The sequence below is a fragment of the Ranitomeya variabilis genome, chromosome 7 (assembly GCF_051348905.1).
Source record: "Ranitomeya variabilis isolate aRanVar5 chromosome 7, aRanVar5.hap1, whole genome shotgun sequence".
Lineage (NCBI taxonomy): Eukaryota > Metazoa > Chordata > Amphibia > Anura > Dendrobatidae > Ranitomeya > Ranitomeya variabilis.
This window is the reverse complement of record NC_135238.1, coordinates 18,302,325-18,325,522: the sequence shown is the minus strand read 5'-3', so window position 1 is coordinate 18,325,522 and position 23,198 is coordinate 18,302,325. Positions and strand designations below refer to the sequence as shown.

The 23,198-nt window shown below is 42.9% G+C and overlaps 1 protein-coding gene across 6 annotated transcripts in view; it reads left to right on the top strand.

Annotated features, from left to right (window-relative positions):
- The first annotated feature begins 22,477 nt into the window (after nucleotides 1-22,477).
- PEMT (phosphatidylethanolamine N-methyltransferase) overlaps nucleotides 22,478-23,198 on the top strand; it is a 77,428-nt gene continuing 76,707 nt past the window's right edge. For 2 of the 6 annotated variants that reach the window (XM_077274317.1, XM_077274313.1), the window contains exon 1: nucleotides 22,486-22,668. In XM_077274317.1, coding sequence (XP_077130432.1) covers nucleotides 22,648-22,668 — 21 coding nt within the window. In that variant the 5' untranslated portion in view covers nucleotides 22,486-22,647. Of the gene's footprint in view, nucleotides 22,689-22,911; nucleotides 23,012-23,198 lie in introns of those variants that run through there. The other 4 variants (XM_077274319.1, XM_077274314.1, XM_077274316.1 and 1 more) reach the window with 4 other exon arrangements.

Below are 23,198 nucleotides of genomic sequence, written 5' to 3'. Positions count from 1 at the left end.
CAGGATGTAACTCAGGATCAGTAATGTAATGTATGTACACAGTGACTGCACCAGCAGAATAGTGAGCGCAGCTCTGGAGTATAATACAGGAGGTAACTCAGGATCAGTAATGTAATGTATGAACACAATGACTGCACCAGCAGAATAGTGAGTGCAACTCTGGAGTATAATACAGGATGTAACTCAGGATCAGTAATGTAATGTATGTACACAGTGACTCCACCAGCAGAATAGTGAGTGCAGCTCTGGGGTATAATACAGGATGTAACTCAGGATCAGTAATGTAATGTATGTACACAGTGACTCCACCAGCAGAATAGTGAGTGCAGCTCTGGGGTATAATACAGGATGTAACTCAGGATCAGTAATGTAATGTATGTACACAGTGACTGCACCAGCAGAGTAATGAGTGCAGCTCTGGAGTATAATACAGGATGTAACTCAGGATCAGTAATGTAATGTATGTACACAGTGACTGCACCAGCAGAATAGTGAGTGCAGCTCTGGGGTATAATACAGGATGTAACTCAGGATCAGTAATGTAATGTATGTACACAGTGACTGCACCAGCAGAATAGTGAGTGCAGCTCTGGAGTATAATACAGGACGTAACTCAGGATCAGTAATGTAATGTATGTACACAGTGAGTGCACCAGCAGAATAGTGAGTGCAGCTCTGGAGTATAATACAGGATGTAACTCAGGATCAGTAATGTATGTACACAGTGACTGCACCAGCAGAATAGTGAGTGCAGCTCTGGAGTATAATACAGGATGTAACTCAGGATCAGTAATGTAATGTATGTACACAGTGACTGCACCAGCAGAATAGTGAGTGCAGCTCTGGAGTATAATACAGGATGTAACTCAGGATCAGTAATGTAATGTATGTACACAGTGACTGCACCAGCAGAATAGTGAGTGCAGCTCTGGGGTATAATACAGGATGTAACTCAGGATCAGTAATGTAATGTATGTACACAGTGACTGCACCAGCAGAATAGTGAGTGCAGCTCTGGGGTATAATACAGGATGTAACTCAGGATCAGTAATGTAATGTATGTACACAGTGACTGATCCAGCAGAATAGTGAGTACAGCTCTGGAGTATAATACAGGATGTAACTCAGGATCAGTAATGTAATGTATGTACACAGTGACTGCACCAGCAGAATAGTGAGTGCAGCTCTGGGGTATAACACAGGATGTAACTCAGGATCAGTAATGTAATGTATGTACACAGTGACTGCACCAGCAGAATAGTGAGTGCAGCTCTGGGGTATAACACAGGATGTAACTCAGGATCAGTAATGTAATGTATGTACACAGTGGCTCAAATTTGTATAAACTGTTAAACAGTCTTCAAAGGTTCAATACTTATATACGGTAATTTAAGTTCTGCCACTTTAAGTTTTTCAAGCAGAAATAGAAAAAAGTATAAGAACAATCACAAGATCCAGTAACGCACACAACACTTATAAAGTCTAGACAGAGTAATGATTTGTCCTTGTTTCTTTTTATCTGCAGCCATTGGCTCTCATAATGCAGAATAGATACTTTTCCTTAGGACACGAAGATGCATTATGTGTAAAAAGAAACTAAATATAATTCTGATGTAATCTTTTAATAAAAACAATTCCAAGTGGAAATACAAAACTCCTTCATCAGTTTAAATGGGGATTTGCATCTCTCAGCAATTAAATGAGCTGGAGCAGTATTAGGGGCAGTATTATAGTAGTTATATTCTTGTACATAGGGGCAGTATTATAGTAGTTATATTCTTGTACATAGGGGCAGTATTATAGTAGTTATATTCTTGTACATAGGAGCAGTATTATAGTAGTTATATTCTTGTACATAGGGGCAGTATTATAGTAGTTATATTCTTGTACATAGGAGCAGTATTATAGTAGTTATATTCTTGTACATAGGGGCAGTATTATAGTAGTTATATTCTTGTACATAGGAGCAGTATTATAGTAGTTATATTCTTGTGCATAGGGGCAGTATTATTGTAGTTATATTCTTGAACATAGGAGCAGTATTATAGTAGTTATATTCTTGTACATAGGGGCAGTATTATAGTAGTTATATTCTTGTACATAGGAGCAGTATTATAGTAGTTATATTCTTGTACATAGGGGGCAGTATTATAGTAGTTGTATTCCTGTACATAGGGGCAGTATTATATTAGTTATATTCTTGTACATAGGGAGCAGTATTATAGTAGTTATATTCTTGTACATAGGGGGCAGTATTATAGTAGTTATATTCTTGTACATAGGAGCAGTATTATAGTAGTTATATTCTTGTACATAGGAGCAGTATTATAGTAGTTATATTCTTGTACATAGGGGCAGTATTATTGTAGTTATATTCTTGAACATAGGAGCAGTATTATAGTAGTTATATTCTTGTACATAGGGGGCAGTATTATAGTAGTTATATTCTTGTACATAGGAGCAGTATTATAGTAGTTATATTCTTGTACATAGGGGGCAGTATTATAGTAGTTATATTCTTGTACATAGGGAGCAGTATTATAGTAGTTATATTCTTGTACATAGGGGGCAGTATTATAGTAGTTATATTCTTGTACATAGTGGGCAGTATTATAGTAGTTATATTCTTGTACATAGGGAGCAGTATTATAGTAGTTATATTCTTGTACATAGCGGCAGTATTATAGTAGTTATATTCTTGTACATAGGAGCAGTATTATAGTAGTTATATTCTTGTACATAGGGGGCAGTATTATAGTAGTTATATTCTTGTACATAGTGGGCAGTATTATAGTAGTTATATTCTTGTACATAGGAGCAGTATTATAGTTGTTATATTCTTGTACATAGGGGGCAGTATTATAGTAGTTATATTCTTGTACATAGTGGGCAGTATTATAGTAGTTATATTCTTGTACATAGGGAGCAGTATTATAGTAGTTATATTCTTGTACATAGGGAGCAGTATTATAGTAGTTATATTCTTGTACATAGGGGCAGTATTATAGTAGTTATATTCTTGTACATAGGAGCAGTATTATAGTAGTTATATTCTTGTACATATGAGCAGTATTATAGTAGTTATATTCTTGTACATAGGGGCAGTATTATAGTAGTTATATTCTTGTATATAGGAGCAGTATTATAGTAGTTATATTCTTGTACATAGGAGCAGTATTATAGTAGTTATATTCTTGTACATAGGGGCAGTATTATTGTAGTTATATTCTTGAACATAGGGGCAGTATTATTGTAGTTATATTCTTGAACATAGGGGGCAGTATTATAGTAGTTATATTCTTGTACATAGTGGGCAGTATTATAGTAGTTATATTCTTGTACATAGGGAGCAGTATTATAGTAGTTATATTCTTGTACATAGGAGCAGTATTATAGTAGTTATATTCTTGTACATATGAACAGTATTATAGTAGTTATATTCTTGTACATAGGGGCAGTATTATAGTAGTTATATTCTTGCATATAGGAGCAGTATTATAGTAGTTATATTCTTGTACATAGGAGCAGTATTATAGTAGTTATATTCTTGTACATATGAGCAGTATTATAGTAGTTATATTCTTGTACATAGGGGGCAGTATTATAGTAGTTATATTCTTGTACATAGGGGCAGTATTATAGTAGTTATATTCTTGTACATAGGAGCAGTATTATAGTAGTTATATTCTTGTACATATGAGCAGTATTATAGTAGTTATATTCTTGTACATAGGGGCAGTATTATAGTATTTATATTCTTGCATATAGGAGCAGTATTATAGTAGTTATATTCTTGTACATAGGAGCAGTATTATAGTAGTTATATTCTTGTATATAGGGGCAGTAGTATAGTAGTTATATTCTTGTACATAGGAGCAGTATTATAGTAGTTATATTCTTGTACATAGGAGCAGTATTATAGTAGTTATATTCTTGTACATAGGGAGCAGTATTATAGTAGTTATATTCTTGTACATAGGGGCAGTATTATAGTAGTTATATTCTTGTACATAGGGAGCAGTATTATAGTAGTTATATTCTTGTACATAGCGGCAGTATTATAGTAGTTATATTCTTGTACATAGGAGCAGTATTATAGTAGTTATATTCTTGTACATATGAGCAGTATTATAGTAGTTATATTCTTGTACATAGGGGCAGTATTATAGTAGTTATATTCTTGCATATAGGAGCAGTATTATAGTAGTTATATTCTTGTACATAGGAGCAGTATTATAGTAGTTATATTCTTGTACATATGAGCAGTATTATAGTAGTTATATTCTTGTACATAGGGGGCAGTATTATAGTAGTTATATTCTTGTACATAGGGGCAGTATTATAGTAGTTATATTCTTGTACATAGGGGCAGTATTATTGTAGTTATATTCTTGTACATAGGGGCAGTATTATTGTAGTTATATTCTTGTATATAGGGGGCAGTATTATAGTAGTTATATTCTTGTACATAGGGGCAGTATTATAGTAGTTATATTCTTGTACATAGGGGCAGTATTATAGTAGTTATATTCTTGTACATAGGGGCAGTATTATTGTAGTTATATTCTTGAACATAGGAGCAGTATTATAGTAGTTATATTCTTGTACATAGGGGGCAGTATTATAGTAGTTATATTCTTGTACATAGGGGCAGTATTATTGTAGTTATATTCTTGAACATAGGAGCAGTATTATAGTAGTTATATTCTTGTACATAGGGGCAGTATTATAGTAGTTATATTCTTGTACATAGGAGCAGTATTATAGTAGTTATATTCTTGTACATAGGGGGCAGTATTATAGTAGTTATATTCTTGTACATAGGGAGCAGTATTATAGTAGTTATATTCTTGTACATAGGGGGCAGTATTATAGTAGTTATATTCTTGTACATAGTGGGCAGTATTATAGTAGTTATATTCTTGTACATAGGGAGCAGTATTATAGTAGTTATATTCTTGTACATAGCGGCAGTATTATAGTAGTTATATTCTTGTACATAGGAGCAGTATTATAGTAGTTATATTCTTGTACATATGAGCAGTATTATAGTAGTTATATTCTTGTACATAGGGGCAGTATTATAGTAGTTATATTCTTGCATATAGGAGCAGTATTATAGTAGTTATATTCTTGTACATAGGAGCAGTATTATAGTAGTTATATTCTTGTATATAGGGGCAGTAGTATAGTAGTTATATTCTTGTACATAGGAGCAGTATTATAGTAGTTATATTCTTGTACATAGGAGCAGTATTATAGTAGTTATATTCTTGTACATAGGGAGCAGTATTATAGTAGTTATATTCTTGTACATAGGGGCAGTATTATAGTAGTTATATTCTTGTATATAGGAGCAGTATTATAGTAGTTATATTCTTGTACATAGGAGCAGTATTATAGTAGTTATATTCTTGTACATAAGGGCAGTATTATAGTAGTTATATTCTTGTACATAGGAGCAGTATTATAGTAGTTATATTCTTGTACATAGGAGGCAGTATTATAGTAGTTATATTCTTGTACATAGGAGGCAGTATTATAGTAGTTATATTCTTGTACATAGAGGCAGTATTATAGTAGTTATATTCTTGTACATAGGGGGCAGTATTATTGTAGTTATATTCTTGCACATAGGGGCAGCATTATAGTTATATTCTTGTACATAGGAGCAGTATTATAGTAGTTATATTCTTGTACATAGGGGCAGTATTATAGTAGTTATATTCTTGTACATAGGGGGCAGTATTATTGTAGTTATATTCTTGCACATAGGGGCAGTATTATAGTAGTTATATTCTTGCACATAGGGCAGCATTATAGTTATATTCTTGTACATAGGAGCAGTATTATGGTAGTTATATTCTTGTACATAGGAGCAGTATTATAGTAGTTATATTCTTGTACATAGGGGCAGTATTATGGTAGTTATATTCTTGTACATACGGGTAGTATTATAGTAGTTATATTCGTGTACATAGGAGCAGTATTATAGTAGTTATATTCTTGTACATAGGGGGCATTATTATAGTAGTTATATTCTTGTACATAGGGGCAGTATTATGGTAGTTATATTCTTGTACATACGGGTAGTATTATAGTAGTTATATTCGTGTACATAGGAGCAGTATTATAGTAGTTATATTCTTGTACATAAGGGCAGTATTATAGTAGTTATATTCTTGTACATAGGAGCAGTATTATAGTAGTTATATTCTTGTACATAGGAGGCAGTATTATAGTAGTTATATTCTTGTACATAGGAGGCAGTATTATAGTAGTTATATTCTTGTACATAGAGGCAGTATTATAGTAGTTATATTCTTGTACATAGGGGGCAGTATTATTGTAGTTATATTCTTGCACATAGGGGCAGCATTATAGTTATATTCTTGTACATAGGAGCAGTATTATAGTAGTTATATTCTTGTACATAGGGGCAGTATTATAGTAGTTATATTCTTGTACATAGGGGGCAGTATTATTGTAGTTATATTCTTGCACATAGGGCAGCATTATAGTTATATTCTTGTACATAGGAGCAGTATTATGGTAGTTATATTCTTGTACATAGGAGCAGTATTATAGTAGTTATATTCTTGTACATAGGGGCAGTATTATGGTAGTTATATTCTTGTACATACGGGTAGTATTATAGTAGTTATATTCGTGTACATAGGAGCAGTATTATAGTAGTTATATTCTTGTACATAGGGGGCATTATTATAGTAGTTATATTCTTGTACATAGGGGCAGTATTATGGTAGTTATATTCTTGTACATACGGGTAGTATTATAGTAGTTATATTCGTGTACATAGAGGCAGTACTATTAAATAGTAATGAATTCTAGCAGAGATACACTTTGTTTTGTGAGTACACAGACTGAGTAGACCTGTAAAAGGTATAATCAATATAGTGAGTTGAAAACCTTCTGAAAGCAGTTGTCATTTCTCTTTTTCAGCTTCTCTTAGCAGGGGGCAGAATATGATACAGCCCTAAATCAGTGCTCGATAGTAAGGCATGATGATTCACAGAGAATTGTAATAAATCCCGTCTATTCCTTATAACCAGAATGTTTTCTGCATCATTGATGTTAATAACAATTGCGTCTGAAATTGCCCTTTCACCTTTTTTTTTTTAAGCTGGAATTACACAGGAAATGGCTTAATGATGAGAAGTCGGAGCTGCGCTCTTGGATGGATGTCACTTACTGATACGCTCAATAACAATTCTCCTAGTAAACCGTTGGAAACAAGCGTTTTACCCTGCGAACAATGCAACTTGCATCACGTCAGAGGCGATGATTGAAGTCTTCGTCAATACTTTACATACGGTCTTGGAATGTATTACAATCACTAAGAAATAAAATATCAGAAAGTTAAAAAGTCACACTATATCTGGAAATAAATGAAAAAGAAATAAGAATTCTGGCTCTCAATGGTAAACCCTTAAAGGGGATGTCCATAACTTAAGAACAGCACAGCCTAGTGGCCGTTCTCGGTACTGCAGCTCAGATGACATTCACTTCAATAGTACTCCAAAACGGCCACTACACAGTGTAAACTTCTTAATTTTCTTTGCACAAAAAAAAAAATAACGGAGGAAGGTTTCTCCTCCAGCAAGGTGCTTTCTGGCAATTCGACACGTCCTGAGCCATGGTCTTATTGTTTAGCGTACACTAGTGCTGGAGCGGCCTCAAAATGGGGCATGGATAAGGCAAAAAAAAAGTTTGCAAAGTCTCAAGAAGTTGGAAAGTATTCCGGAAGTCTATGGGGTCAACTGATGGTCATAATCATTCTGGATGCTGCCGTCTGGTCCCGACAGACAAGGATCATTTCCATTAATGAGTGAACAATCCTATATCATGGTTTCTCACTTTCCAGTACGTGATGCATTAGAATGAATGGGAAGCCTTAGCCTGTACTTTTTCCCTTTGCTTATTGTGGGTTGTTCCAGGTAACTCACTATTAATAGACAATGCATTACTTTATTCATATGGTGGCTAATTTATGGTTTTATAAGTTGATCCCGGACAGCTGCACATGGGCTTAGGATTAGGACACCTGAAACAGACTGCTTTTCATAAACATGAGCAGCATGGCCGCGGACACATGTCTACAGACACATACCTCCCAGTCATTCACCCCGTCCTGAAAAGACACAAGGGACCGCTAAATGCAGCCTTCTTCCATAGCATATGCTTGGATACAGCACTGTGTGAACAGCAATGGCCTTTTGTGGCTTCCCCTCCTTGTGGAGTGTGTCAGTGACGCCTTCTGGACATCTGTCAGGTCAGCAGTCTTCCCCATGATTGTGGAGCTACTGAAACAGATTAAGAAACCTTTATAAGATTAAGAAACCTTTATAAACACTTAGGAAGCCTTTGTAGGTGTGTTTTGTTAATTATTCTAATTTACTGAGATAATGACTTTTGGGTTTCCATTGGCTGTAAGCCATAATCATCAACATTAACAGAAATAAACACGTGAAATAGATCGCTCTGCGTGTAATGACTCTATAGGAGATTCGCTTTTTGTATTGAAGAACTGAAATAAATTCACTTTTTTTTAATGAAATTCTAATTTAGTGAGAAGCACTTGTATATAGAGTGACATCATCACTTGGCGTGTGACATCACTGGAGAGTAGGGAATCATACTCCACTTCTGTTTGCCGGCTGGCTGCCATAAGGCGTAGGTCAATGCTTGCAGGATGCGCCCCCTATATTATACGTTTACCATTTCTCCGGGAACCATAGGATCCAACAGGGCCCCCAACTATCATAGATGGTCAATAGTATTCGTCTTCTTATATTGGAAAAAAAGGACTCCCCCTCGGCTCCGAGACTACAAGTCGGCAACTATCATCCGTTCTTTCAGCCGCCCCTGCTTGTTCAGTATCTGCTAACTCCCTACAACAATCAAAAGTGTCTCGACTGCAACTGCGGCGTTTCTCACCAGCCAGAAAAAGGAAAATTGTGTGACTTTTGGCCCGTTCTCACGATCATTGGAGGTCCTGGTGGTCCTACGCCCTACAAACACTATAAATCCAAACTTTGCACAACTTCGAAGAGTTGTCAAGTTGTGCGGAGTTGCTCTACAATTTTACGACTCCCTAGCCAATTTTGATATTTGGGTATGAAAGTGGACCTGATTAGCTATGCAAATAGTTATAAACCAGAATTCTGAATTGCTACTCTATAAAAAAGTAGAAGGGAGATAAGAAATTTAAAAAAATGGAGAAAACTCCAGAAAAGTGTGATATATAAATATTCGCAATATTCATCCAACGTCATGAAACTCTTCGTGAAATTTGGTGCAAATATCAGCAATGAAGTTAACAATGAAACGGACTTCAAAAGTTCTTCTGATGATAAATTCCCCTCACTGTCTCTACATTCATGCACAATTTAGCAGATGATGCTCTCCCCATTACAGCGTCTGGTTTGTGAGTTCACCCAGTTCATTTGTGGTCAGAGTGCTATTAAAATGGAAAAAAAAGAAGCAAACACAACACTGGTAAGACGCCTGTTATTCTGCAGAGCGGAGCCGTCCTTCTCTCATTGCTGGATATTACAGTCTCCGTATTTACGATGTAGATGGAGACACCTAAGGAAGCACCGGGCGACACGTGGAACATATGTTCGCCATCTTTATGTAATAGTAACATTAGGGCACTGGCAGCTCCAGATGGCACTGTTACTGGGGCACTGAAGTGCGATAGCTAAGGATGGCACTGTTATTGGGGCACTGCAAGTGCGATAGCTAAGGACGGCACTGTTACTGGGGCACTGAAGTGTGATAGCTAAGGATGGCACTGTTACTGGGGCACTGGAAGTGCGATAGCTAAGGATGTCACTGTTATTGGGGCACTGTCCGCTGCTGATGGTGCTGTTACTGGGGAACTGCAAGTGCGATAGCTAAAGATGGCACTGTTATTGGGGCACTGGAAGTGCGATAGCTAACGATGGCACTGTTATTAGGGCACTGGAAGTGCGATAGCTAAGGATGGCACTGTTACTAGGGCACTGAAGTGCGATAGCTAAGGATGGCACTGTTATTGGGGCACTGAAGTGCGATAGCTAAGGATGGCACTGTTACTGGGGCACTGTATGTGCGATAGCTAAGGATTGCACTGTTACTGGGGCACTGTCCGCTGCTAATGGCACTGTTACTGGGGCACTGCAAGTGCGATAGCTAAAGATGGCACTGTTACTGGGGCACTGGAAGTGTGATAGCTAAGGATGTCACTGTTATTGGGGCACTGTCCGCTGCTGATGGTGCTGTTACTGGGGAACTGCAAGTGCGATAGCTAAAGATGGCACTGTTACTGGAGCACTGAAGTGTGATAGCTAAGGATGGCACTGTTACTGGGGCACTGGAAGTGTGATAGCCAAGGATGGCACTGTTACTGGGGCACTGGAAGTGCGATAGCTAAGAATGGCACTGTTATTGGGGCACTGGAAGTGCGATAGCTTAGGATGGCACTGTTACTGGGGCACTGAAGTGTGATAGCTAAGGATGGCACTGTTATTGGGGCACTGGAAGTGCGATAGCTAAGGATGGCACTGTTATTGGGGCACTGGAAGTGCGATAGCTAAAGATGGCACTGTTACTGGGGCACTGAAGTGTGATAGCTAAGGCTGGCACTGTTACTGGGGCACTGTATGTGCGATAGCTCAGGATTGCACTGTTACTGGGGCACTGTCCGCTGCTGATGGCACTGTTACTGGGGCACTGCAAGTGCGATAGCTAAGGATGGCACTGTTACTGGAGCACTGAAGTGTGATAGCTAAGGATGGCACTGTTATTGGGGCACTGGTAGTGCAATAGCTAAGGATGGCACTGTTACTGGGGCACTGAAGTGTGATAGCTAAGGATGGCACTGTTACTGGGGCACTGGAAGTGCGATAGCTAAGAATGGCACTGTTATTGGGGCACTGGAAGTGCGATAGCTTAGGATGGCACTGTTACTGGGGCACTGAAGTGTGATAGCTAAGGATGGCACTGTTATTGGGGCACTGGAAGTGCGATAGCTAAGGATGGCACTGTTATTGGGGCACTGGAAGTGCGATAGCTAAAGATGGCACTGTTACTGGGGCACTGAAGTGTGATAGCTAAGGCTGGCACTGTTACTGGGGCACTGTATGTGCGATAGCTCAGGATTGCACTGTTACTGGGGCACTGTCCGCTGCTGATGGCACTGTTACTGGGGCACTGCAAGTGCGATAGCTAAGGATGGCACTGTTACTGGAGCACTGAAGTGTGATAGCTAAGGATGGCACTGTTATTGGGGCACTGGTAGTGCAATAGCTAAGGATGGCACTGTTACTGGGGCACTGAAGTGTGATAGCTAAGGATGGCACTGTTATTGGGGCACTGGAAGTGCGATAGCTAAGGAGGGCACTGTTATTGGGGCACTGAAGTGTGATAGCTAAGGATGGCACTGTTACTGGGGCACTGTATGTGCGATAGCTAAGGATTGCACTGTTACTGGGGCACTGTCCGCTGCTGATGGCACTGTTACTGGGGCACTGCAAGTGCGATAGCTAAAGATGGCACTGTTACTGGAGCACTGAAGTGTGATAGCTAAGGATGGCACTGTTATTGGGGCACTGGTAGTGCAATAGCTAAGGATGGCACTGTTACTGGGGCACTGAAGTGTGATAGCTAAGGATGGCACTGTTACTGGGGCACTGAAGTGTGATGGCTAAGGATGGCACTGTTACTGGGGCACTGGAAGTGCGATAGCTAAGGATGGCACTGTTACTGGGGCACTGGAAGTGCGATAGCTAAGGATGGCACTGTTATTGGGGCACTGGAAGTGCGATAGCTTAGGATGGCACTGTTACTGGGGCACTGAAGTGTGATAGTTAAGGATGGCACTGTTATTGGGGCACTGGAAGTGCGATAGCTAAAGATGGCACTGTTACTGGGGCACTGAAGTGTGATAGCTAAGGCTGGCACTGTTACTGGGGCACTGTATGTGCGATAGCTCAGGATTGCACTGTTACTGGGGCACTGTCCGCTGCTGATGGCACTGTTACTGGGGCACTGCAAGTGCGATAGCTAAGGATGGCACTGTTACTGGAGCACTGAAGTGTGATAGCTAAGGATGGCACTGTTATTGGGGCACTGGTAGTGCAATAGCTAAGGATGGCACTGTTACTGGGGCACTGAAGTGTGATAGCTAAGGATGGCACTGTTATTGGGGCACTGAAGTGTGATAGCTAAGGATGGCACTGTTACTGGGGCACTGTATGTGCGATAGCTAAGGATTGCACTGTTACTGGGGCACTGTCCGCTGCTGATGGCACTGTTACTGGGGCACTGCAAGTGCGATAGCTAAAGATGGCACTGTTACTGGAGCACTGAAGTGTGATAGCTAAGGATGGCACTGTTATTGGGGCACTGGTAGTGCAATAGCTAAGGATGGCACTGTTACTGGGGCACTGAAATGTGATAGCTAAGGATGGCACTGTTACTGGGGCACTGAAGTGTGATGGCTAAGGATGGCACTGTTACTGGGGCACTGGAAGTGCGATAGCTAAGGATGGCACTGTTACTGGGGCACTGGAAGTGCGATAGCTAAGGATGGCACTGTTATTGGGGCACTGGAAGTGCGATAGCTTAGGATGGCACTGTTACTGGGGCACTGAAGTGTGATAGCTAAGGATGGCACTGTTATTGGGGCACTGGAAGTGTGATAGCTAAGGATGGCACTGTTATTGGGGCACTGAAGTGTGATAGCTAAGGATGGCACTGTTACTGGGGCACTCTATGTGCGATAGCTAAGGATTGCACTGTTACTGGGGCACTGTCCGCTGCTGATGGCACTGTTACTGGGGCACTGCAAGTGCGATAGCTAAAGATGGCACTGTTACTGGGGCACTGAAGTGTGATAGCTAAGGATGGCACTGTTACTGGGGCACTGGAAGTGCGATAGCTAAGGATGGCACTGTTATTGGGGCACTGGAAGTGCGATAGCTTAGGATGGCACTGTTAGTGGGGCACTGGATGTGCGATAGCTAAGGATGGCACTGTTATTGGGGCACTGGAAGTGCGATAGATAAGGATGGCACTGTTATTGGGGCACTGGAAGTGCGATAGCTAAGGATGGCACTGTTATTGGGGCACTGGTAGTGCAATAGCTAAGGTTGGCACTGTTACTGGGGCACTGAAATGTGATAGCTAAGGATGGCACTATTATTGGGGCACTGGAAGTGCGGTAGCTAAGGATCGCACTGTTATTGGGGCACTGGTAGTGCAATAGCTAAGGATGGCACTGTTACTGGGGCACTGGAAGTGCAATAGCTAAGGATGGCACTGTTACTGGGGCACTGAAGTGCGATAGCTAAGGATGGCACTGTTACTGGGGCACTGGAAGTGCAATAGCTAAGGATGGCACTGTTACTGGGGCACTGGAAGTGCGATAGCTAAGGATGGCACTGTTATTGGGGCACTGGAAGTGCGATAGCTAAGGATGGCACTGTTATTGAGGCATTGGAAGTGCGATAGCTAAGGATGGCACTGTTTATGGGGCACTGGAAGTGCAATAGCTAAGGATGGCACTATTATTGGGGCACTGGAAGTGCGATAGCTAAGGATGGCACTGTTATTGAGGCACTGGAAGTGCGATAGCTAAGGATGGCACTGTTACTGGGGCACTGAAGTGCGATAGCTAAGGATGGCACTGTTTATGGGGCACTGGAAGTGCAATAGCTAAGGATGGCACTATTATTGGGGCACTGGAAGTGCGATAGCTAAGGATGGCACTGTTATTGAGGCACTGGAAGTGCGATAGCTAAGGATGGCACTGTTACTGGGGCACTGAAGTGCGATAGCTAAGAATGGCACTGTTACTGGGGCACTGGAAGTGTGATAGCTAAGGATGGCACTGTTACTGGGACACTGGAAGTGTGATAGCTAAAGATGGCACTGTTATTGGGGCACTGGAAGTGCGATAGCTAAGAATGGCACTGTTACTGGGACACTGGAAGTGTGATGGCTAAGGATGGCACTGTTACTGGGACACCGGAAGTGTGATGGCTAAGGATGGCACTGTTACTGGGACACTGGAAGTGTGATGGCTAAGGATGGCACTGTTACTGGGACACTGGAAGTGTGATAGCTAAGGATGGCACTGTTACTGGGGCACTGTAAGTTCGATAGCTAAGGATGGCACTGTTTCTGGGGCACTGGAAGTTCGATAGCTAAGGATGGCACTGTTACTGGGGCACTGAAGTGTGATAGCTAAGGATGGCACTGTTACTGGGGCACTGGAAGTGTGATGGCTAAGGATGGCACTGTTACTGGGGCACTGAAGTGTGATAGCTAAGGATGGCACTGTTACTGGGGCACTGAAGTGTGATAGCTAAGGATGGCACTGTTTCTGGGGCACTGGAAGTTCGATAGCTAAGGATGGCACTGTTACTGGGGCACTGAAGTGCGATAGCTAAGGATGGCACTGTTACTGGGGCACTGAAGTGTGATAGCTAAGGATGGCACTGTTACTGGGGCACTGGAAGTTCGATAGCTAAGGATGGCACTGTTACTGGGGCACTGGAAGTTCGATAGCTAAGGATGGCACTGTTATTGAGGCACTGGAAGTACGATAGCTAAGGATGGCACTGTTATTGAGGCACTGTCCGCTGCTGATGGCACTGTTACGGTGGTGCTTTGGCTAGGTTAATGGGCATGCTGCCTGACACTGGTATTAGGGTAACTTTGGTTAGCACTGGGGGGCAGACTATCTGCCACTGATAATAGAAGTGCTCCATCTGCATTGGCTTTATGGCTGCACATTGATAAACCTGCCATATTCCGTTTTTGGATAGAAATATAAAGTAATTAAGGGCGATGACGATCATCAGGTTTCCTCCTCGGTCATATCCGTGATGCCCGCTTGTTTTTTGGTTAATTAGATATTATTCCATTTTTATTCACTCTTGAATTCACCACGCCCGTCGCCCCCTTCTGACATTTTACGCACTCATTACCCTCAGATTGCACTTCTCCACCCAGCGCGGGTAATTACCTCCCATTCTGAGCGACGATTTACAAAACTCATTATTGCTTTATTTCATTAATTACGAGGAGAGACATGAAAGCGAAAGGCTGCAGCAGGCAGCGGCCGGAGTGATCGGCGGCCATTACATCAATTAACACAATTTATTACCATTGGGCTTTTAATTTCTTTCCAAACTAAGATCTCCATTTACAGTAAAGCGACGTCTTACGTAACAGGATGCACCAGTCCGAACCATGCGCCGTTATGTAATGCTGATAGCGCCTCCGCCGGCTACTGTCCGCCATTTTCCTTTCTGAACCTGCTTATAACCCGAGGTCATGGGGCTGAGGTCTGAGGCGCTGCGATGATCATTGCAATCAAATTCCGACTATCCGATTTTGGGACGGATTTTGCAATGTTTGAAATAACATATATGCAGGTAGTTAATGGAGTCCCACTAGGGTAAATCAGGGGTCTCCAATCCAGGTCTCTCGGGCCCCTGATATGTGGCTCATGGATGTCTGATCATGTGATCACCACTGTTCACCCTAAACACACATAGGACAACATTCCCTGTCGCAGGGGAAGACATTTCATCGTCATTCTACTGATGTCAGGAGGCAATATTAATGGTTAAGAATGCGCTTAGTGAGCATTATTGCTATACAAGGGGGCACTCGGGCCATTGTTACCTGACAAGGGGGCACTCGGGCCATTGTTAACCGATAAGGGGGCACTCGGGCCATTTTTACCTTCCAAGGGGACACTTGGGCCATTGTTACCTGACAAGGGGGTACTTGGGCCATTGTTACCTGACAAGGGGGCACTCGAGGCATTGTTACGTTCCAAGAGGGCACTTAGGCCATTGTTACCTGACAAGGGAGCACTTGGGCCATTGTTACCTGATAAGGGGGCACCCGGGGCATTGTTATGTTCCAAGGGGGCACTTGGGCCATTTTTACCTTCCAAGGGGACACTTGGGCCATTGTTACCTGACAAGGGGGTACTTGGGCCATTGTTACCTGACAAGGGGGCACTCGAGGCATTGTTACGTTCCAAGAGGGCACTTAGGCCATTGTTACCTGACAAGGGAGCACTTGGGCCATTGTTACCTGATAAGGGGGCACTCGGGGCATTGTTATGTTCCAAGGGGGCACTTGGGCCATTGTTACAAGGGGGCACTTGGGCCATTGTTGCCTGACAAGGGGGCACTCGAGCCATTGTTTCCTGACAAGGGGACACTTGGGCCATTGTTACCTGACAAGGGGGCACTTGGGCCATTGTTACCTGACAAGGGGGCTCTTGGGCCATTGTTACCTTCCGAGGGGGCACTTGGCCATTGTTAACTGACAAGGGGGCACTCGGACCATTGTTACCTGACAAGGGGGCACTTGGACCATTGTTACCTGACAAGGGGGCACTCGGGCCATTGTTACTTGACAAGGAGGCACTTGGGCCATTGTTACCTAACAAAGGTGAACTTGGGCCATTGTTACCTGACAAGGCAGCATTCGGGCCATTGTTACCTTACTAGGGGGCACTCGGACCATTGCTACCTGATAAGGGAGCATTCGGGCCATTGTTACTTGACACAGGGGCACCCGGGCCATTGTTACTTGACACAGGGGCACCCGGGCCATTGTTACTTGACACGGGGACACTCGAGCCATTGTTACATGACACGGGGGCACTCAGCCATTGCTATGTTATACAAGGGCAGTGGGGCCATTATTACTTGATAAGAGAGCACTCGGGATATTATAACTTTAGAGGGGCACTCTGGGCATTATTACTTTACAGGGCTCTTGGGCATTATTTCTTCACAAGGGGACACTTAGAGCATTATTATTTTACAGGGCAGCCCTCAGGGCATTTTACTTTAAAAAGTGTAATTAGGGGCATTTATTACTTTACGAGGGGTGACAACACCAAAGTATTTTTTCACGCTCTTCCTGCCATTGTTACCTAGTTCTCTCTACCTTTTTGACTAATGGCTTGGATGTCATGGCTCCATCTACTAAGTCTGTGAGGTCTCCCATCTTCCTCAGAAGCCTCCTAGGCGGTTTCTTGTGCGTGACTCTCCAATGCTCGGCCATATGTCACAGACTGTATTCACATTCATGGTTCTACGGTTCCATCACGTTGAGCAAATCATTGTCGATGGTTACGTTGGGCACGTGGATCAGCACTTGCATGTAAATTGGTGTAATCTATAACCCTGGGGGGTACAGAGCTGTACCTGGGCCCTGAAACATTGATGAGCCCCAAAAGGTGAATAAGGAGTGATGCTCATGAGATCCTGCTATAGCGCTCATGTACAGGGCAGCGCCAAGCCCAGACTTTGGGGGCCTGTCCTTACGTGTACAGATGCGCTGCATGGACGTGGTCCGTAAATATATAAATGTCAGTGGATAAATCCGTCTCCCGGCCAGGTGTGACAGACTCTGGAAGGATGATTCCTCTTATTTCACTTAGCATATTGATCTCGGTGTTATGCTGCGCTGCTCTCCATGTCCTCAGCGGCCCGGATTGCCCACGGCGCAATGTGAGGTCAGGTGGCTTCACCTGGAGTAACCGGAGCCGGTAGATCAGCGCTGAGATCAGCTGTTCATAAACAGCATGTTCTTCATCTATTATTTATGTGAGGAGCCATATCAAGGTAATGGCTGCTGCATCTGCTCGATACAGGACCAAGTATTGAGATTTAAAGGGGAATTCTGCCTACATTCAACATAGACAAAAAAAGCTTTAACTTTAAGCTTTAGGACCTCAATGCAAAATGTATAAAAAGCCCCTACCTACCACATCCAATATGAGTACTGGTGCCTTCTTATGTGGCAGAAGAGCCTTTGATCACCCTCAAGGTCGAGCGTGACTGCAACCAATGCACCTGTATTAAGTGCCGCAGTACAGTGCAGAGCAGACCAGCGGCACAATGACTCTGTCCTGTAATACTCTCCATGTGCCATTACACACATACTTGCAAAAAGGACCACAAAAGGAGCAATTTTTGGAAAAAAAAAACACCCAAATGTGCTGTTTTGGAAGCATTACCATTCTTAAAGGGGGCCTGTCACTTGCCCTAAATATATAGTATATTTTAACTTGTGTAAAAGTCGCTGTTTTCCTGAATCCAAAGATGTTTTTCTTTTGTTCCTGCGTCTCTCCGTTCCTGAGAAACGGCCCACTCTTTTTAAGCAAAGGAGGCATGGTCTTCAAGAAGACACCCACAGAGATGAGTTGAGGACCACGCCCCTTTGGCTAGCAAGGGTAGATTTATATACAGGCAAGAGAGGGCCGTATCTCAGAAACGGAGAGGAGCAGGAAGAAAAGAAAAACATCACCGGATTCAGAAAAACAGCGACATTTATACCAGGGAAGAAAACAAACAAACATTTACAGTGAGAGGTCCTCTTTGAGGTTGTTAAGTTTTAACATGACTTCCTTATATGATACAACATGACTATGATATTCTCTTCTAGATGTAATGCTATGAACATCTCTATAGTAAGGTGAAAGAAAAAAAAATCCAAATAAAATCAGAATCCTATGTAGATATATTATGGCCTGATGACTTCTGTGATGCCATCCAAATTCTATCGCTTTACTAGTTGTAATATACTTGTGTGAATGAGCCCTGAGACAAGCCAGGGGATGCTACAACTATGCAGTAGATAATTGGCTAAGAGGTACCATTAGCCGTGTTAAACCCCCTTAAAAATTACTAAAGTGTAAAGGAATAATGGTAAAATACTAATGAATATGTATACTCGCAATGCTGCCTTATAAACTACTTACTAAATACTAATAGACATAACAGCAAAAATGGAAAAGTTTCACTGGCTAGTTTGCTGAGAGCCAAAGATAAGACTTTTGAGCTAAAAGTAAAATGTTCCTGTAATAACTGTTTAATTTGTGTACCTGATGTAAATGCCGCTGTTCTACCGATTCCGGTGTTGTATTTCTTTTGTTCCTGCTCCTCACCGTTCCCGAGATATGGCCTTCTCTTCTCTGTATAAAAATCTAGTGTTTTTAGCCAACTGGGTTGAGCCCTCAAGAAGAGAATAGTTGAGAACCATGCCCACTTGGCTAAAAAGACTTGATTTATGTAAAGGGAAGAGGGAGCCATATCTCAGGACTGGAGAGGCGCAGGAACAAAAGAAAAACATCACCGGATTCAGCAGAACAGCGGCATTTACACCAGGTTAAAATAAATGAGTAAAATTGCATATTTAGGGCAAGTGACAGATCCACGTTTAAAGCAAATTTGCAAACTTCTAGAGAGATGAAAATACCTTTTCCCCCACTTTATTCGGTTTGGATATATATCAGCCAGAAATGGACTTATCTATCACTTGAAAAGTAACTAAAAGGCCTTGGAGTCGGCAAAGTGAAAGTCTGCAAAACATGACCTTGTACAAACACACGGGAGTGAAACTCATCAAAACACCACGTCATAGAGGAACACGTGGAATCGCGCACACGGAGATGGGGGCAGCTGGGAAAACACCCATCCCCTGCACGGGGAGGTAGGATGAATGAAAATGTCAAAGTGACGCGAGGAAAAGAGAAAAAAAAAGAGATTGTGATCCAGATGTCCCATAGGGGTACATCACAGCGGTGACAGTAACGTGCCGAGGATCTGTGCACAGTCAAAACATTCTCACTTTTTGTACCTTTGCGGCATTCCTCCAGTCCCCAATGTCTCACTATTAATGGATGCTGTAACGGGCTGTGTGGTGGAACCAGTGAGCCACGGCCCAAGGAAAGCCTGGAGGGGCGTAACTAGGCGCCTCACCAAATCCGACCTCTGATACACAGCGGCTGACGATACCGTGATCTGAGGGGAGACAAAGGAGGTGGGACCAGGTGCTACACCAGGATTAACCTCGGGCAGATGGCTGCTGACCCCCTACAGACTGGTAGCTGGGATGGCCTGAAGGAAGGTACAGTAGAGGCAGGCAGGTGGGGTAGGAACACGGGAACCATGGAAAAACTAGAAGAGCACTGGCAGGTGCGGCTGGACCGACTGATGTGCAGATGAGCTCGGTGCGACGGGACCGGCTGGTGTACAGGCTGCCGGGCACGGCTGATAGACAGGCAGGCAGACACAGCTGATAGGCAAGTATACAGGAATACGAACACTGGGACCTGAGAACTAACAAGAGTCTTTAGGAACAAACGTACAACGTTGGATGGCACCTCCCTTCAGGTGCCAGAGCCTTAAATAGTGAGTGTCTCAAAGCCATTGCCTGGGGGCACTTTAGAATGGCATGTGTTGTCCTTTTAAAGAGAATCTGTCACCCCATTTGTCGCCTATAAACTAAGGCCACCACCATCATGGGCTTATCTACAGCATTCTGTAATGCTGCAGATAAGCCCCAATGTAACCTGAAAAACAAGTTCGATTATACTCACCCAGGAGCGGTCCCGGTGCGGTCTGGTGTGATGGGCGTCACAGGTCCCGCGCCTCCCATCTTCATACGATGACGTCCTCTTCTTGCTTCCTGTCGCAGCTTCTGCGCAGGCATACTTTATCTGTCCTGTTGAGGGCAGAGCAAAGTACTGCAGTGCGCAGGCACCAGGCCTCTCTGACCTTTCCCGGCGCCTGAGCACTGCAGTACTTTGCTCTGCCCTCAACAGGGCAGATAAAGTACTCCTGCGCAGGAGCCGCGACAGGAAGCAAAGAAGAGGATGTCATCATATGAAGATGGGAGGCGCCGGACCCGGAACGCGACACCCATCGGACCGTACCGCATCGGGACCACCCCTGGGTGAGTATAATCTAACTTGTTTTTCTTATCTTTCAGGTATATCGGGGGCTTATCTACAGCATTACAGAATTCTGTAGATAAGCACCTGATGGCGGTGGCCTTAGCTTATAGGTGAAAAATGGGGTAACAGATTCCCTTTCAGAGGATGGGACCACGCCCATGATCTAAGCACAGTGCCCTGGGATCTGTGCGAAGTGCGTGTACCCTGGGCATCAGCAGCTGGAGCAGGAAGTGAGGGACCGGGGCTGCGTCAGTGAATAACTTTGCTGGGGAAGAGGGGTAGCAGGCAGAGACGACTGTGTTACAGACACTAATAAAGTCTTCTGCAAAATGCACGCCACTTCAAGGGGTGCTCCACCGCTTCCTACATGAAATGGAAGAAGGACTTAGAGCTCTGCCACAGAGGGTATCTATAATGGTTGCAGGGGTTGAAGTCGCTTTGGTGCCCAAGGGGGCTCAAAAGGTCCCTTTGGCCCATGAGCGAAAACCAGACCCATGGTAGACAGGGGCCCATGCCATGATGACCTTCAGGTTCCGTCACTGCCTCCTTCCATGCCTCAAAATTGGCATATGGGAATTAACCCTTGATTGGACAACATGAAACGTTCAAATACGAGCCACAATGCATACTGGCCAGGGGTGTCCCAATACGAACCAGACAGAATTTGGCCTTAATTGCATAAATGATGGAATCCTGATCCTTTATGATTTTTTCTAATATAAGTCAAGAAACGCCCCAACGTGTATGGCCAACATATGGCACCGAAATGGGCAAGAAGGCACATATGTCGCTCAATGTAAAAAGCAAATTACATGGCATATCGATTTTTACGGGGATCCCCCTGTATGGGAAAATTAGTGCCATTATACCCCATATTTATGCCTTATGGCAACTTTCCCAGAAAAAAAAAGAGGAGACTGCAAGGGCTCAGGGAAGAGTCACTAAACTTCCAGGAAATCAACCATTATGGAATTTTTTTTGTGTAGAGTTGACAGAAAATGTATCCCGGCAGGCATATATATACCTGTCGGGTGCATATACCCCGGAGGTCTAGACATGGCGGACATCTTTAGCTTTAGTCATTGACACTTTTGCTTGTTTTCAGTGAATGGAACTGAACTTTGTTACAAATTTCCCCCCAAACCCTGATGCAATTTTGCTACAGGCAGCGACAAAAGACGTAGATTTGTCATATACGAAATAACGTCTAATTAAAAAATGACGCCATAGCTGCTGAGCGGCCATTTTGTCGGTATGTTTTGTCCATAACTTGAGTTTTTAGACATAAATTCATGGCGGGAGGCCAGAAAAATACAACCCTGTGTTTTTTTGTTGTATTTTTTTTTTTGCTTTTACCAGCTTATTGGTTTGCAGAAAACATAATTGACATGAAATCTGTAAATTGGGCAGTAATGTGTCTCTGTGAGGTGACAGAGCTCTCTCTGAGGCACTCAGTAATAATATCATTTATTAGAAGCTGATTTCACTTCACAAAAGTCACTCATAAACTAATTTCCTCCATTAAAAAGAGCATTAATGGATGCTGTTGTCATAGCAACCAGTATGAGCCTGCAGCGGCGGCGGCAACGATGCTTCAGCCCCCAACCAATCAAGAAGCCGATCATTCGCAAACCGCGCCGCCGGCCAATAAGAAAGCGTCTTATATAAACTAATAGGCGCGATGAATTCTACTCAGCCAATCAGAATCCAAGTTACGTTTTCGCAACCCGGAAGTGAGTGAGAGTTGTCAGCGGTCCACGTGTTAGGTGACAGGAGCCTCCGTGTCCGGTCAGTGACCCCCGGGATGTCACCCTTCAGGTCTCCGCTGTGCACAGTGTAGGCCAGGCTGGCGCACGTAGCTTATGATTGCTGTGGAGGGCTCGGTAATTTGGATTACTCTATGGTAATTACTGCATGTTCTATGGTGTCCTTATAACTATTAGTTTTACTTATCTTCTGACAGCTAGTGTTCTCCGTGGTTACACTTAAAGGGCTTGTCCACAAAGGTGCACCGAGAATTACCACTCAGATACAGTGAAAATAAGGTCGCTGTAAGGGGAGGAGGGACTGGTTGGGCAGGAAATGGACACCACCCCTTTAATTAAAGGGATTATCCCAAAATGATTAGGCTTTGGACAGGTGGAAGGGGTTAAACCCACTCAGTCATTTACACTGTCCTACTTGTGAGGCCATCAGTCAGAGGGACCATAGATCTTGTGTAGTAAGGTGATTACATTACTTTTCTGCTTTAGTGTATGCAATGGTCATCTAGACACATGGGATCGGATCATGATGTTCTGTTGACACTTTGACGTCTGAGGATGAAGTACAGGTTGCATCTGGTGCTGCAGGATTTTGTTTGGAAGCTTCTCTCAGCTGTGTGACTTCTGATTTCTAGCAAAGCCTTGTCACT